This window comes from Ursus arctos, unplaced genomic scaffold (assembly GCF_023065955.2).
Source record: "Ursus arctos isolate Adak ecotype North America unplaced genomic scaffold, UrsArc2.0 scaffold_12, whole genome shotgun sequence".
NCBI lineage: Eukaryota > Metazoa > Chordata > Mammalia > Carnivora > Ursidae > Ursus > Ursus arctos.
In genome coordinates this window covers 42,743,223-42,760,638 of record NW_026622786.1, presented here as the reverse complement: position 1 = coordinate 42,760,638, position 17,416 = coordinate 42,743,223, and the positions used below count along the sequence as shown (strand labels likewise).

The window sequence follows — 17,416 nt, the reverse complement described above, 5'->3', positions numbered from 1 at the left end:
CACTGAGCAAGCACTGGGAAAAAGACTATCCGACAGCCACAGAGCATGGCATTTTGCCCACCTGACTACTAAGGCTTCCTCTGCAGCACATGCTTACAGTGAGCACTTACACGGGACACAGAGCGCTTTACAATCTGTGCCTATTCAGAGAGGGAATTTGAACTGAGAAGAAGAAAACAGAGAAGAGCCTGGTAGTGAGGTGATACTGAGAGATTATAAATTCAGTTTGGGTTATGCTGAGTTTGAAATTCCTGTGGAGCTTTCCAGTACAAAAGGGCATTTCTGGAACTCAAGGGACATCCTGAGACAGAGAAATTTGGCTGCCAGTGACGTAGAGGTAATAATGGAAACCACGGATGGGGATGGAAGTACTCAGGGACAGTGTTGAATCTGAAGGGTTTGAGGGCAGAACTCTGCAGAACGGCTGCTGTGGGATGTCAAAGACCGAAAAGGAGAGGCTGAGTGAAGAAAACTCAGGGAGGGAGCAGTACCATGGAGGCAGAGGAGGAAATGTTTCTAAAAGTGGAAGTAATCAACAACTGTTACATACTAAGGAGAGAGAAGAAAAAGGTACAGGCAGAAAAATTCACCAGGTTTGGTGAATTAAGAGATCATTGATAAGAGTAAAGAAAATAGTTTCAGGGCAGTGGTGGAAGCAGAAGCTAGATTCGTGGAAAGGTTCACAAACAAATACAGGGCAGGGAAGTCAAGTCAGTGAACGCTACCCATTCATGCAAAATAATAGGCTATGAAATGAAGTAGAAAAGAACTCTATACTGTATAGCATTTCTATATTTGCATTTAAAAGGGAAATAGGATTTTGAGTTTTTAAGATGAGAAAGTTTGAACATCTTCTAAAACATAAGGGAAATCACATCCATACTAAGGAAGACTGCAGGATAAGGAGAGGTGCATTTATTAGTATGCAATATCCCAGAAGAAGGGATGGAGTCAATGACTCAATCTCCAAGAACAACGGGGTGGGGGGGTGGGATGGGGGGGGGGAAACAGAGGTCAATTTGCAGGCAGTAGAGAAGGAAGTTAAGCTGGTTCTTCCCTCAGTTTCTTTTTCAGATCACAAAGCAAAATATTCCAGTGACTGGAAAGTCTGAGTCAATGGGACAGGACTGAAGAAAATCTATAGTTTTGAAAGAGCAATAGTGGGAAATGGAGGAGGGAAAAAAAAGAGAAATCTGATTGTTTAGTCAAATTTCATTTCCATCTTGAAGTCTCCTCTGTCCTTTCCCCTGGAGGTAAACAATATTAATAACATATGTATGTATCAATTAAAAATAGAAGGGTTTTTTTTTTCCCTAAAACGCCTGTTCTGTAGCTCTTAAATCCACTTGTCATTTTCTGCTATGTAGTTACTTCATCTCTTCATGTGAGTCTTTTAAGAATTAATTTGTAACTGTTTTTTTTTAAAAAAGAATTCTGTTTCTCTGTATGCCTCAAAGCATCTGCCAGAGTGGGTAACACATTAACACAGTGGTTCGGGCGACAATCCCCCTACAACAAACCAAATTAAACCTAGTGGAATAAAATAGTTTTTCCCCAAATTATTACCTCACAGTTCTGGTGCCCAACTAGGTGGTTGTCACTTGGGGGCCAGTCTCCAGTGGCTGCAGACAGGAAGCCTCTGCAGCTCTCTCCCTCACATCTCTGGGGCTTGCTGTTGGCTACTAGCTGCGACGTACCAGGGACTGTTAGCCAGAGTACATGTACGTGGCTTCTCCATGTGGCCTGGGCTTCCACAGGGGATGCTGGCTGGGTTCCAACAGCGAGCGTCCTGAGAAAAAGAGTCAGGCACCTTTTATGATCTAGCTTTGTACTGTTCTGTCACATTCTATTTATTAGAATTAAGTCACTAAGGCCAGCCCATACTCAGGGGAGGGGCATTTATGCTCCACCCAGTGTCAAGGAATTTGCAGATACTACATACAGTAAGTGCTAATTAGATGCCTGTTTAACCAGTTAACATTTTAGAAAAAGCTGAGAAGAAAAGCCAGAGGAGAGTGGTGCAGTCTTAAAAGGTCTGACGAGAAGTCAGTAATAATGCTGAGAATAATCGACTTAATTAACCCATAAAATTTGCTACCCATGGCTGTTGTTTTACAAGTATTTGCTTTTACAGTCTCCTTTTGGATAAAGTTGGGTTGTTTAGTCTAGGAAGCTAACGTAGAGCAGTGCTTCTCCTACTTTCATGTGCCTGAGGATTTCCTTGGGGACCTTGTTAAAATGCAGATTCTGGTTCAGTGGGTCTGAGTGGGGCCTGACGTTCTGCGTTTCCAGGTGAGCTCTGGGGCGATGCGGCAGCTGCATGGACCACGCATGAACAGCAAGCTAGCAGGAGGCTGTAGTGGGGGACTGCCTGGCTCCTGTGCTCTCTCCCTTCTCTGGGGGAGGCCCTTGCATACGGGGGTATGCCCACACGTCCTGATGTGCTGACGGGACCCCGACCTTCTGGCCAAGTGTGCTCTTGATGCCGGCAAGGTTAGCCTGTGCTTTCACAAGCCTTTTAGAACAGAAATACAGGAAAAGAGTAATATTCCTCTCTCCTGCAGTGAAGCACCAGACATAAGGCTTTGGTGTTACCATCCATGCGAGAAAGCCAGTCTCCGGGAGGGATGAAGAAATGCAGAGAAGAAAATCCAGGTGACATTCCAGTCCCTGGGGAGGCTCAGGTGAGACCCCCTTCAAGATTATGTGCGATAGTCTAATGTTCCTCCATCAAATTCCCTTCTTGGTCTAAATTTGTTCTAGTTGGGTTTCTATCATTTGAAACTTAAAAAGTCCTAACTAACATGGGGTCGGGGGGAGAAGAGGCTGTCTCCTGGAAATGCAGTACCCACTGGGATGGAGGACAACAGAAAACTTCAGACTGGATTACTATCCAGACATCTGGGGCCTAGGGTGAGGATGGACTGGCCATTCAAACATGCTCAAGGTGTATTTCTAACAAAGTGGAAGGACCACAGAGGGAGTTAAACACATGAGAAGCTAAGGCTCAGGGAAGAGAAGGGAATAGGAGAGTCTGGGAGCACCAGGGCTAATGCTCTTTAGAGTGACCCCTGGGCCTGAGTGGAGGTTTAAAACAAGAGCTAGGTAGAGTCCTGGCTGGCAAAGAACAGAGGGGTGAAATTTTCCTGTGTTAGGCACTGCATGACATGCTTTACATTTATGACCTGATTTAATGACCCCTAGGAAAGTGTCCTACGTTGCTCCTGCCAGCTGTCCCTGAAACTCTAACACAGCCAGCAGCGGGCACTTCCACAATCAAAACAAGTCAGATCATACGAACATGAGTCCCATCGCATGAGCCTCATGCGGTAGACCCTACGACTGGGTATTCCACGGGCAAATCTGGATGTCCTCTGAGGTCTCTGAGGCTGCGAGCAGCCCACATGAAACAGTAAGCACCTTTTTATGACAGTTTCCACCTTGCTATGTTTGAAATAAGTGAATTTTTAATAACTGTGCCTTGGTCACAACTTCAACTACATCAATCCCATATTCAAGGGTCTACACAGTTAAAATAAACCAAACATTTTATAGCACATTGCCAAAACAGAAACATTTTTTGCACTGAGAGAAAAAGGACTGGGTACTACCACAGCGTACTGTCCATGAATAGAAAGACTTTCGTAGTTACACTGCAGGGACATGCGCCGATGGGGCAGGCGGCAACAGGACGGAGATCCTGGAGAACACTTTCTTCGTGGTAAATGCCCTCGGGTAAAAGATGCGACAATGAAGTAATGAGGCTGATTTCATAAAGCCAAAATGGATGCTGATCTCATTATTTTATAGCCATACCTTGTGGTATGTTTATAAAATATTTCTTTCACAAGTTAAAACAGAAACTGCTACAGATGGATTTAATTTTGGTAAAAATCAATGGAAAAAGTTCTATGTTAATGCAACATTTGTTGTAAAGATTCCAGAAACACACAAGTCAAAATTTCAAATTATGATTCCCACAGTAACTGTAACTCTGCTATACAACATACATAATGGAAGAAATGTTATCAACATATACCATAGTAGAAAATACTCAGTAAGCAGAAACAAGCTGAGTTATGCTTGTTGTGGGAATCATCATTTTCAACTAGCTGAGGATATATAAAAATTGAAACCATAAATGCATGCATTATTTTATGTATTTAATTCCAATTTTTCTTGATCCAATTTAATCAGCTTTGCATCCAAACTACATTTCCCTTTCATAAACTGCAAATGAATGCCTTTCATAATTTTAAAATTCACATCATTTGGTTTCTTTTTCTCCTGCAGGCTGCCTGTGCCGAATGGCATCATTATATCCTGTCCCTCCCCTAAAAGGTCAGGCCATGTCTGCCAGGACCCATTTATCATATTCCTTGTCTCCCCGAAGGGCACCGTGGTGGGGGGGGGGGGCGGTGGCAGAAAAAGAATACCAAAGAGAACAAGAAGCACATTAAGTAGCTTACACAGGTGAGTAAGTGCAGCAGAACGAGGGACAGCAGCATCATTAACTTCCCCGTTGGTATCTTCCTAAGCCAAAATAAGGAAAATACACCACCATAGATTTACAATTTCCAAAGTGTTTAGTCATAACATTATCTCATCTGATCCTCAGAACAACACTGTGAGAAAGGCAAAAAGAAAACCCCTTTCCGTTGTTCAGCTCTTTGTGACTCCAGAATATATTTAAGGATGCGCTTTTATGGTATAATTTAAAGTCTGGACTATTTAATTGCACTTACAATATTACCCACTTACCACATGCAGAGGATTTACTTATTATTGAAAGCAGAATATACTTTATGTAAAAAGATTATGGTTACGAGCTGAACATTTAACATAGTTTAGGCTTTCTGCTTTAACTATATTCTGAAAATTCAATAATGAAACAGAAAGAGAAATAACTGCCCTTTGAAACTCTGCCTGGGCAAAATTAATCCTGTATATTATATTCAGTATTACTTTTCCCAGTTTGGTTTTAACTAAGAAGGGCACCTTCTACAGCCTCTGAAGAGGAAGCCTTTTACTTTCCAGAGATCTTTACCATCAGGGTATGTTTCATTATATTCACACTAAATGACTTTGGCTCGAGATCAGTCATATTTCCTTTTGACGCTAAGGAGTTCCGCCTCACCCTAGTGCTCATGACCTTGTGTAAGTGTTCGCAGGGCGCTATGGTCAACCCTTTCTGTCTCTTAGAGCTACTATGATCTGGTTAGTCAAGAGTAAGTTTGTTTTCCCCTCTATGTACAAAAGAATCCCTCTCCATTTATTCAGATAAAATATCTAGTACACCAATAAAAAGATCAATTCAAATGAAGATTCAGAGCTGGCAAAAAGCCTTAATATCATTTGTTCTAACCTGAGAGTTAACAGTTAATCCTTTGCCTGTAAAAAGTATGACCATTTCGTATGTAATTAAAGGGTAATATTTTAAGTGTTAAAAGGAAAACAAATCATAAGGAATATTAATTTTAGGAGGTTTTATTGTAGAGGAAGAGTTGTCTTCTTAATGTTACCTATAATTATAAATCAGGTCTTTGTAATGAATATAGATTAACACATAAATTCTTGGAAAAAACAGATAAAATACAAAAAGGTATCCTGTGGGACATGAATACTCCACTTTCATGGTTTTTTTCCCCCTTATATGCAAAAAAAACCCAGTATCTGGGGCTAATGGCAAAACACAATCTCAATACCATTTTCAGTGATGAGAAAGATAGGAAGATGGCTGATTAGCTTAAAAAAATAAAAAATAAAAATAAAAATAAAATAAACAAATAAAATCAGTGATGAAGATGTGAACTCTTACAATATCTCAGAGACCAGAGAGAGCTTTTCTGCCTTAAGCGACGCATTAGTCAAACATGAAGGCCGGGCCCTACGCGTGAACTTCCCGGACAGTTATCCACTCTATGGGATCATCTCAGGAAAGGTATAGATCAAGCCAGCGGACAAGGTTTACCTTAAACAGAATGAAACAATGTCTCTTTCAATATGGAAATGAAGAGGAAGTAATCAATTCTTGAGGATCACAGAATGCCTAGAAATGAAAAATGATGGGGTTTATTTCTCTGGAGCAGTCAATAATATGAAATTCTCAAAGGTTGTACATTTCCCAGATAAACTGACAGCAAATAAGGTCCCAAAGACTATCAGTACTGTAAGTTAAGGAACTGATTTTTTTATATTTACTTATAATTAAAGCTGCAGAATTCCATGAATGGCTGACAGTAAAATACTAACACACTGAAGAATGAACCAAAGGAAGATTGTGAGATCAAGGTAAGTAGGTCCAACAACAGAACAGTGTTAAATAACCTACTGTACGTTCACAAAACGGACACTGTGCAACCATTCACAACGTGTTTTGAAACTTGTCCAAGAAGAGGGAAAGGGTTAACATACTGTAAAATGAAGAGTAAAGTTACAGAATGAAATATTCTATATGTACTCTATTTGGGGGAAAAATGTACATGGAAAAAAGACCAGGAAAACACACCCACAAGTGTTGACAGAAATTACCTCTGCTAGCGAGAATTTAATGTCTTCACTTTTTTTTTTTTTTTTTTTTTTTTTTTTTTTTTTGCTTTCCGAATGAAAAGGGGGTAATATTAAGGGGAAATTTTTATTTTCAAAAACAGCCATTAAATATCCTCTGATCTCTGTCCCATCTTTTTAATAACATGCACAACAAAAACCAAGTACAATTAGTGCCACTTAGCACTTAACATTAACAGTTGTTTTTCTTTAAGTTACAAAATCAACAGTTCATTCAAATTTAGTTTCCATATACTTTTTGCCCAATTCACACACGAACAATGTATTTTTTAAAAATCATGACATAAAATTTTATCCAAGGTTGCAGTCTTCCATGCCATCTTCTTCACACATCACGTCTAGAAAATGAACTTCATATGCTTGATTCCATAAGTTTTGAAGAAAACCATTATAATGAGTGCCCACAATCCCAGAATAAAACCCCCAGGAGGATGCCAATCTTTCAGCTTCGGTTTCTGCAAAACAAAAAGGACAGGTAAACTTAACAATAATGGATCAAACAAATACTGACGGAACATAGAAATTTCACAGGCTGTGTTTGAAGGGGAAGTAATTTAGCCAAATTAAATGTATTAGGACAGCAACAACAACAAAAGCTTCTAACTGGGTAAATATTTCAACATGGTTCTTACAAAGGTTAGTTTCAGATGCCATTTTGTTCCTTCAATGAGGCTTCCCTGACTACCCAGCCAAACAATCTCTCTTCACCCAGGCGCTTCAGTAGCCTACTAGTCCTTCTCACTTTGAATTTATGTATTCATTAGTTTGTTGGTTTTGTCTGTCTCTCCCACTAGACTATAGCTCTATGAGGATCATTTTGCTTGTATTCCCAGCATCCACCTGCCACAGTGCCTGGCACACAGGAGACATACATATATTATACTGATTAAGTCAGTGGAAAAACAAAGGCTACCCGATTCCATTTGTTCTGATATTTAACAAATACTTGTTTGGGGGCCCATACCTTTGTTCATGTTAAGCCTTTGAGACAGCATGCTCCTTACTCCATTCTGCCTATTTGAAACTCACCAACTGAAATGGCAACTCCTTCAGGTTTTCCCACCTGATATATTCTTTTCTTTGAATGTGTAGCTCCTTCTACTCTTACTTCTATCTAGTAACATAATTATCTTTATTGGTTATCTCCCTGCAAACTTGAAGGGGGCAAAGTCTGGCTGAGTCCATTTTATATCCTCTTGTCCATTCCGACCCCTCAACACCCAGCCAAGTGTCTTGTATATTTCTTTGTCAAGAAGGAAAGGCAGACCAGTCTTCTTCATTTAGCTGTCATTGCAACAGCTATGTTATGTCCCTGAAATTGGAGGTCTGTAACTATGATCTTTTTATGAGGTTTACTTCCTAAACTACTGGCCAAGATTGTAAGGATAGTTATGATATGAGAATCATGTATTTTTTAAAAGATTTATTTATTTGAGAGACAGAGAGAGAGAGCACGTGCGGTGTGTGGGGGGGTGCAGGGTAGAGGGAGAGAGAGAAACCCAAGCAGACTCCATGGCGCTGAGTGTGGAGCCCAAGACAGGGTTCGATCCCACAACCCGATATGACCCGAGCTGAACCCAAGAGTTGATTGCTTAACCGACCGCACCACATAGGCGCCCTTATAATCATATTTTAGAGCAGAATTGCATGAAGAGAAAGTCGTTAGTCACCTAGCCACCTAAACAAGCCAATGAAGGTTCATAAATCTCTTAGAGGTATCTGCATCTTCAAGTTTGGTTTCCCATATATAACCAGGACACCCCATGTTCTTTACTCAATCCTAAACTCATCACATTATAAGAGGAAAGGAGGCAGGCTGGGTGGAAGGGAGGGAGAGAGGGAAGGAAAGAAGGCAGGCAGGTTGGCAGGCGGCAAGCTTCAATATAAAACAAATCAAGTCAAATCAACCGGAATTCGTCAGTAAGGGCCATGCTAGTAATCCTGCCACATTTTACAGTTACTTATATTATCTATGCTTTAAAATATCTGATAGTTGCCTAATGTATACAACATTATAAACCCACTAAAAGAATTCAAAAGAATATTTTGATACAAGTAAACTCTATTTTTCTTTTAATTTTATAAATGGAGAAGTTATCTATGGAAATGCCTGGTTTTCAATTAGGTGATCTTTCTGTAACGTCTTCCTTCTCTTCTGAAATTCTCCTCTCTTAGCTTCAGTGATACTCTCCCCAGGTTTTTCCTCTACTTCTCTAACCATTCCTTTTCAGTCTTCTTTGCTCCTTAAATCCTAGTGTTGTCTAGAGCTCTGCCCTCAGCCATTTATTCTCTCCCTTTATATAATCTCTCTGGGTGACACCTGTACCCTGGTTTTGACCTCTGTCAGCAAGCTCATGATTCCAAAATTTCTATCACTAACATGGAACTCTACGCTAAACTCTAGGTTTACATGCAATTAACAGACATCTCTACTTGGATATTCTAAAGGATCACAAACTTTACAATAGCCAAGAGCAAATTCATTCCTGAGTCCTCCACCCAATTCTGTTCTCTCTTCCCTGTTTTCCATCACTTCATCCATATCAGGGGCATCACCATGTTGTCAAAGTGATAAAGCTGGAAGTCATTCTTAGCTACCCCAACTCTCAGATCTTCCCATTTACATGAGTTCCTAATTCTTACAGATTTTCTGAACATCATGTCTGTCCTTTCTAAGTTTTCTATTGCCACTGCCACTACCTTAGTTTTAGGTCTTATCATTTCTTATCAGGATCACTGAAATAGCATCCTGACTAGCTTCTCTTCCTCCAAGATGCCCTCTCTTTTCCATCTATCAATCATATTGCTGCTAGACACACTTTCCTAAAATACAAATATATATTTGTATAATATGTATACATATTTGTATAAAAAAGCCTCACATGTATGCACATAGGTATTGTTTGTTTGAAGCACACATTACTTTTGTAATTTAAAAAATTAAATAAGTAATTTAAAAATGAAGGCTCAGTGTGGTGTGGTTCAAAGGGCATGGGATTTAGAATTAACTGCTTTGGGCTCAAAGTTTGGTTTTAACGCTTAAAGCCCATGCTACCTGTCAAGCCACTTCTCCACTCTGAATTTCTAAACCTATAAAATGGGCATAGCAACACAGACCTCCTGGGAATGAATGAATGCACAATTACAGCAATTATGTATTTTCTGAAAATGTAGTCTGTAACTACCTGTTCCTACCTAGAAAACTAATGATTTGAAACTCAAAGTACATTTTAGATAACTTTCTTTTGTGTTTGTTAGTTATGAGGAACAATGTTTGAAACAATCTTATTTTTATTATTTTAACTTGTATGAATTTCAATTCAAAATTAACTTGTCAAACTATTAGGGGAGAAACCAACCTTACTATTTCGTATCATGCTGGAGTTTTAATCAACCACGTAATATAAACACAATTGACAATACTGTTTACAGTGGTTACCTGCCACACTAACTCTAAGTCTACTCTCGCCCTCTCCCATTCCTTCCAGAAAACTCCCCAAACACCAAAAATACTATAATCCAATTCTTCCTCATTTTACATTCTATTCAAAACTCTGCAATGGCTCTGATCATATGTGAAATGATGAGGATGACAGAGATTCTTTTCCTCCAGTATCTTACAAGATGGTAAGTCCAGTGGAATTTCAGATGGAAGAGCTTTTGTGAAACACTATGAAAAATCTTAATTTGATTCCAGTAGAAAATCTAGATTAATATAAAGCATAGTTATATTAAAGACTGGGAAGGTAGATATCACAAACATGAATGAAAAACAAGTGAGTAAACTAAACATGATTTATTACTGCTTGGTTTTTGTCATGTTTATTTTCTATTATTGAAGCAATTTGTAATCCATGCCAAAGGGTTGAAAAAGCTAAACCAAAAATTATTTTTCCATAGATGGGGAAAAGATTGTCATTATTAGTTATTAGTTGAAGCACACATTTATACAATAGTTTGCAAATGTTCCCTGGAAATTCGGTTTAAGAGTATTGACCTACCTGGGGAGACAAGATTCACATTTTCCCCAATAACTAGGAGTCTCTGATTTAGATGGTATTTGAAAACACACACACACACACACACACACACACACACGTCAATGCTTGAAAAAAATTAAATATTATCAAAATCTGGCATTAAACTCTTACCTATAGAAGAACAGGCTATAATATATAATACAGATGATTATTCCATAAACCAATTTAATGACTTTCAGTGCTAAAAGAGTTCACGCGATGTGACTTTCAAGAGTTGTAACTTTCAGATAGTATTTAAACCGACTCATGCCTTAAAAAAAAAAAGGTGAACATCATTTAAGTTCTATGATTTGTTAGAGATTACTGAAATAATAATCAAGTAGTTAACAGGAATCTTAGCTCTGCAGCTGTAGAAACTCTAGTTACTTTCCAATGAGATGGATTCCCTGAGGTCATAGTTACACCATTAGATCTTAAACTTAGCCAGAAACAGTTGCCAGGAAGGCAACTACAGCTTCTTTGGTAGGCACTATCATTTCTCCCAGGATTGGTCCTGGCGGCTATGTTGATCTATTATTCCAAAGACTGGTTCAGAGAATTCTGGAGGCATTGCTTTCTGGTCCTGCAACAAAATATGTCCCATATTTAGACCACTAATGCCCAGGAGAGGACCAGAGAGAAGAGCAAAGTGCCAGAGCTTAGAATGTAATAATGGAGGACTAAGAAATATATGTACTCACTCCAAAATTATCATGGAATTTTGTCTTTATTTACAGTGTAACACTGTACAGGCTAACAAAAGCAGCAAATCTCAGCTTTCAAAATGGCTATTTGCGGTTGCTATATTTTTTATTGTATATTCACTACATATTTTTGATTAACAAAAAAATGGCAAATGAAATATTAAATAAATACAACTTGGACTCTTAGCTTAACAGGGCATCTAAGTAGAATCATCTTCTACTTCTTCCCATCTTCTCAGGAAAATACATATAAAGACACAGAAAGATAAGAGCACATCCTACTAAAATGAATTTAACCTCTGATGAGAAACCTCAGATAATTTCACTATCTGAAAGTCCTGGAAACCAGGTCTACAAACAAATTAATCGTGGCCCAGTTTTCTGATTAGTACACACAATGCGAAGGATTGCTTTGCTCTGTGAAACACAGTAATTCTGTCAACTGAGAAAGGGACTTTAGCTCTCTCCTTTTTTCTGCCTGCTGTTCAAGAGAAATAGTGTTTACAAAGTAGAAGGTGGCTTTATGAAGAGCTGAAGTAGTGTAACTCGTTCCTATCCCCTCAGTGGCAAACCTCTCTATTATCTGAATACAATTACCAGTAAAGAACAAGTCAGAAAGTAGAGGGGCACTGACAATGGTTCACTGCATCTAAGAAGATTCAGCATCCACATGAAAAGCTCTGAAGAGAAGGGAAAATACAGGAAAAATCCTTTTAGTAGCATATGTTAAGAAATAGGTTTTTCCATATACTTCCTCCTTTTAAAGTGCCCTCAAACCAGGCACAGGTAGCGTGGTAACAGAGGATCCTGGTTTAGTTTAGCAAAACTACATTTGACAACTGCCTACCAATCACAAGAAACATTTAACAAATTATTCCTCAGATGCAGGTCTGAGAAGGCATTCAAACTGAAGTAGATAGGGAGAAGCATCCACATACTCCATTGGCATGTACCAACGGCATTCTAAGAAAAAAGAAAAAACACGGTGAGGTCTATGAGTAAAAATACTCCCACACACAAGAAAGAAATATCGTGAAGTTGCAGAGAACATATCTCAGAATAAGAGGTAATAAGGAACCAAAAGGTAATTTTAGAAAAATTTTATTTGACATTGACTTGAATAAAGATGCACAAGAAATCAAAAATAAAAGAATGGTACAAAGAGAAAAATTGTACAAGATACAAGGAAACAGGCTGAGATAAAAAGGGAGCAAAATTAAAATCCACATTGACGAGGAAAATAGTGTCCTAAGCACATCTTTGAGTCCTTCATTTACCTAACTGTGGCAGATTGGTGGCAAAAAAATGGCCCAATTCTCTATACTTCCCTTGTGTTCATGCCCTTTGCGATCTGTGCCATTATAGCAACTCTCACCGGTAAGTGGAATTTATATCCTTGCTCCTTGAATCAGCTGGCCTTGTGACATCTTTTGGTTGACAAAATGCAACACAAACAACAATGTCCTAATTCCAAGGCTAGCCTCAAGAGGCTTTGCTTACTTGTGCTCTCTCAGACCTCTGCTACCACCATGAGAAAAAATCTAGGCAAGGCTTCTGGAGGAAAAGACATCCCGTGGAGAAGAACTCAGGTCCCCCAGACAAGAACCAGCCAACTCCCAGAAGCAGATCCGCCTAAGCAAGCCAGGACTGACCACAGACTCATGAGGGAACTCAGCCGAGCACAGAACTGCCCAGCTAAACTTGGCCTAAACTGTCAACCTGCAGAATTAGGAGGTAAGAAAATGGTTGATACTGCAAGTCACTAAGTTTTAGAATGCTTTATTATGCATCAAAAGCTATGGAATACAACTACTGATGCAATTAATGTGGAAGGAAACACCCCAATCTTTTAGTATCATAAGAAAATAAGTTTCCATCTACATACTTGGGGCTTCAAATTTCTGCAGTAATGGTATAAATAAGAACAGCACAAAGGGCAACAAATCAACCTCTTGTCCACCATGAACTCTGCTGAGGTGGGGGAGGTCTGACAAGATAATCTCCTCTGACCCTCCTCGAATAAGAAATCCAGCCCCATTAACTCGTCTAACTTTCACAAGGACTTCAACCAGCATCCGTCACACCTGAACAGTTATCTAGAGCCAGACTCCAATGAAGCCATCCAGGAAAAACACCTGCTATACGTCTTCTAGAGTTAAATTTCATGAATGTTCTTTGCACAACCTCACCAGTAAAGGAGCTATATTGATGCTCTTCCAGCACTCTCACGGTCTTTCTAGAAAGAGACTGACTTCACTTGCCACCATGCCAGGAATTGCTCTCCAGGAAATGAAGTAGGGGAACCCAGAGACTAATTCACCTACCTTCCTCTAGCCTTCCTCTTCCCAACTGCAATCTAGACTGGAAGTCTAGTTCCTTTCCTTTTGAAGTTAGTAATTAGTGTTACCCAGATGTTGCCTCCTGCTGGGGAAATGAACATCTCCCAGGATTTTGATGCACTTTACTCATGGTAAATTTGCAAAGCAAGTAATCAAATCTAGGATAATTAAAGATACTTTTTTTTTTATTATAATTTGTTAAATATAAAATTGACCACAGTCTTTCCTTCACTTTGATTTTAGTTTTCCTGTGACGAGAATATCCACTGTTAACATTATTACTTAATATTGCTCTGGAATTTCCAGCCAATCTAGATATAACTTCTAGTAAGGAGAAGTAAATTTTCGTTTCCAAATATTATTAGATATCAACAAACTCTACAAAAATCAATTCATAATTATGAAGAATAAAGAGCTCAGATTTGAGATAAATATAAAAAAAACCTTTCAATATGTTACCAAAAATGAGTCAAAAAACAGAACAGGAAAAAAAAATTCCATTCACAACAGCAACAAAAAACATAAAATAACAGAAATAGCCATAACATGAGATGTAAGGTAAACAATCCAAATTACCCTATAAAATCGAGTAAACAGTCCTGAATATAAAAGAGGATATGATAAAGCTAATCTATAATGTTGTTCTCATGCAAAATAGAAAGATCAATGCAACAGAATAGAAAGCAGGCAATCAAGCCCAGTAGCCAAGAATTTAGTACGTGATAAAAGAACTATCACAGATCAGCGGGCAAGAAAATATTCTTACTGGTGCTCCGGAAAAAAGTTTTGTTTCTAGCCCAACATTATAAGCCAAAATAACTTTACATGGCTTAGAATTAGCTGTAAAAATATTAGATATAGAAATATTTTTTTAAAAATTTTCTTTGTGAAGTGACACTTAGGGACACATCTTAATGGTAGCTATGTTAAAAATAGGGAAGAGGGATGCCTAGGTGGCTCAGTCGGTTAAGTGTCTGCCTTCGACTCAGGTCATGATCCCAGAGTCCTGAGATCGAGTCCGTGGGTGGGCTCCTCGCTCAGCGGGGGGCCTGTGTCTCCCTCTGCCTGCCACTCCCCCTGCTTGTGCTCTCTCTCTCTCTCTCATTCTCTGACAAATAAATAAAATCTTAAAAAAAAAAAAAGTACCAGTGGAGAGCAGTGGCAGAGGAAACTCACTGTGGGGAGCAGAACACAGGAGTCTAAGGGCCTGCGGGCTGACTCAGAAAGTACTTCCCAGGAGAGCGGACCCTTGAACAACAGCGTGTCATATTTGGGTTGGTGGAGAGCAGAGCAAAGTCGGGTGATGAGAAACGCCAGACCTTGTTGAAAGACAGAGGGAAGGTGATGGAAGATCCACAACAGTGGAGATTTACCTTGTTAGTTCGCTGCTGATCCCCCAGGACCATAGCAACTGGGAAACAAAAGAATGGATGCCCTTTGGGCTTAGCTAGCTTCAAAGGCTAGAAAGATTCATTCTGTAAATGCCCAGTTGTGAGCTGGGATTTGAGACAAGAAGCTTCCACTAGCTTGAATCAGTGCCCACCCACAAGTGAATGGAGCAAAAAGAGAGAAAATGTAGGAGAATTTGCACAGTAAAGGGATTTATAAATCTAAAAGCAATAAATGAAAATTTTAAAAAATGTGAAGAAATTTTTAAACGAACTCTTTGAAAACTCTGTATTTTGCAAAGTGTACAGATCAAAAGGCGAATAAATGGAAAAATATGACAGAAAGGGGGATAAGTTTAGTACATGAAGATCTCCCCCAAATCAGTAAGACACAAAGATTTATCAATTAATGGAATAAAATTTTCACAAAATAATTACAAATGGCTAACATTGAAAAAATTCAATCTTCTTGATCATAAAAACAAATTAAAATAATACATTAACTATTTCTTCATCTTTTAAAAATTAAACTAGTAAATGTTAATGAGGATGGTCAACTTTTCAGAAAAATACTCTATTAACATGTTTAGAGGTCTTTAAAATGTTTGCATCTTTTCATTCATAGGAACTGTTACACTCTGAGCTAGGATCTATATTAAGAAACTCAGAAATGCTGACAAAGGTTTTGCACAAAGATTTTCTTCTCAGTGTTATTTACATAATAGAAAACAGAAAACAATCCATATAAATAATACAGGAAATATGGTACATCTACATAAATAGTAATCAAAAATGTTTTCAAACAATTTTAATGATTTGGAAAGACGCTTATACTGTAATAATAAGAAAGTAAAAGCAAGACTCAAATTAAGTATAAAATATGATCTATAACAATATTCAAAGAAAAGGAATATACTAAGGTCTTAATAGTGTTTCTCTGGAAGAAACAGAACTAGGTTGTTTTAATTTCTTCTCTAAACTTATACATACTTTTGAAAATATGTTTTCTACAATGGATACGTATTTCTTTAATTATTTTGTATGTGTGCAGGAGGAAGGGACTCTATAGGAAAAACTTCTATTGAAAGAATCCACTTAGAAGAATCTTCATATACTCATCTTTTCCAAATTAGGAGATGCATTACAATAACCCTGTTTACTACTTGATGTCCTAACTTTAAGAAAAAGTAACATGAATAGCATGACAGCAACATAATATAATAAAGCGCTTTTTCAGTATGTATTTAATGATACTCCTGGAGTATAACAAGATTGCTATTTTTAAAACTATAGGTAATATTTCAGACATTCTACAATGATTTTCCTTGCAATCAAACGACGGATTGGTATAATTATCGCATTTGGTAGTACAGCTGCATTTGAGGTAAGTTCATATTAAAGTATAGCTTATAATTTCATTTGTGTCCATATTAGAACTTCTCATAAAATGACCGATTTTATGTAGTTAAAGTACTCTACTGACTGCTATTAAATACACTCCTATTTTTTTTAACCTTTCACAATAACAGCTATAATACAAAGGTGAAAAGCACACATAAAACACTGCAATGTGTCATGAGCAAACACTTAAGAGCTTAAGGGCTACCTATTATTTAAATGACTAATATTTCAAATTAAAAAGATAGGTAGCTAAGCAACACTGCACTGCCAATTGTGCACAATATACAGCCTCCCCTTTCACGTTGCTAGGAGAACATTACCATAAAACTGCAAAATAGTTAACGGAGCATAGATCTAAGCACTAAAATTATGCACAAAGAAGAAACTGAGGATTTTCAAAATTTACGTGTTTACGGGAAGCAAAGGGAAAATTTCCAAAGTTTCGATGAGATTCTTTTCTTAAAATATAATGATCACATCAGTTAGTTCATTTTAAGAAAAAAAAAACCCAATATACTGAAGCTACGATTCTAATAACTTTAAAAAACAGCTGTTTGTTTTCAACTGTTTGATCTGTGGTGGTTTATTAGTATTTCCAGTCTCTCTATATCTTCTCTATAAAATATAATTTGTACTCTTCAAATTATATTAATGGTATAAATCAAACTGTGGTCAGCAGAATTCCAAGTCAGCCCTCAGACTCCTTCTCCCTGGTGTACATTCCCTGTCTAATCTCTTCCCCTTGAGTGTGGGTGGAACTTTTAATTTGATGGGCTATCTCTCCTATGATTCGGTTACATTGTGTAGCAAAGATGAAGGGATTCTGAAAATATAATTAGGGTCCCTGAATCAACTGATGGTCAGTTAATCAAAAATGAGATTATCCTGGGGGGGAGGGGCTGATCTAATAAGGTGAGCCCTTTAAAAGAGAGTCTATATAACAGGGACAGAAGTCAAAGAGATCAATATATTAGAAGCCGCCCAGATGCTCTCCTGCT

The 17,416-nt window shown here is 38.1% G+C and overlaps 1 protein-coding gene across 1 annotated transcript in view; it reads right to left on the bottom strand.

Moving 5' to 3' along the window:
• Positions 1–6,668: 6,668 nt before the first annotated feature.
• Positions 6,669–17,416, bottom strand: part of PIGK (phosphatidylinositol glycan anchor biosynthesis class K) — a 111,067-nt gene continuing 100,319 nt past the window's right edge. The window contains exon 11 of the mRNA XM_026497779.4: positions 6,669–7,022. Within this exon, the coding sequence (XP_026353564.1) occupies positions 6,906–7,022 (117 nt within the window). The 3' untranslated portion in view covers positions 6,669–6,905. The remainder of the gene's footprint in view (positions 7,023–17,416) is intronic.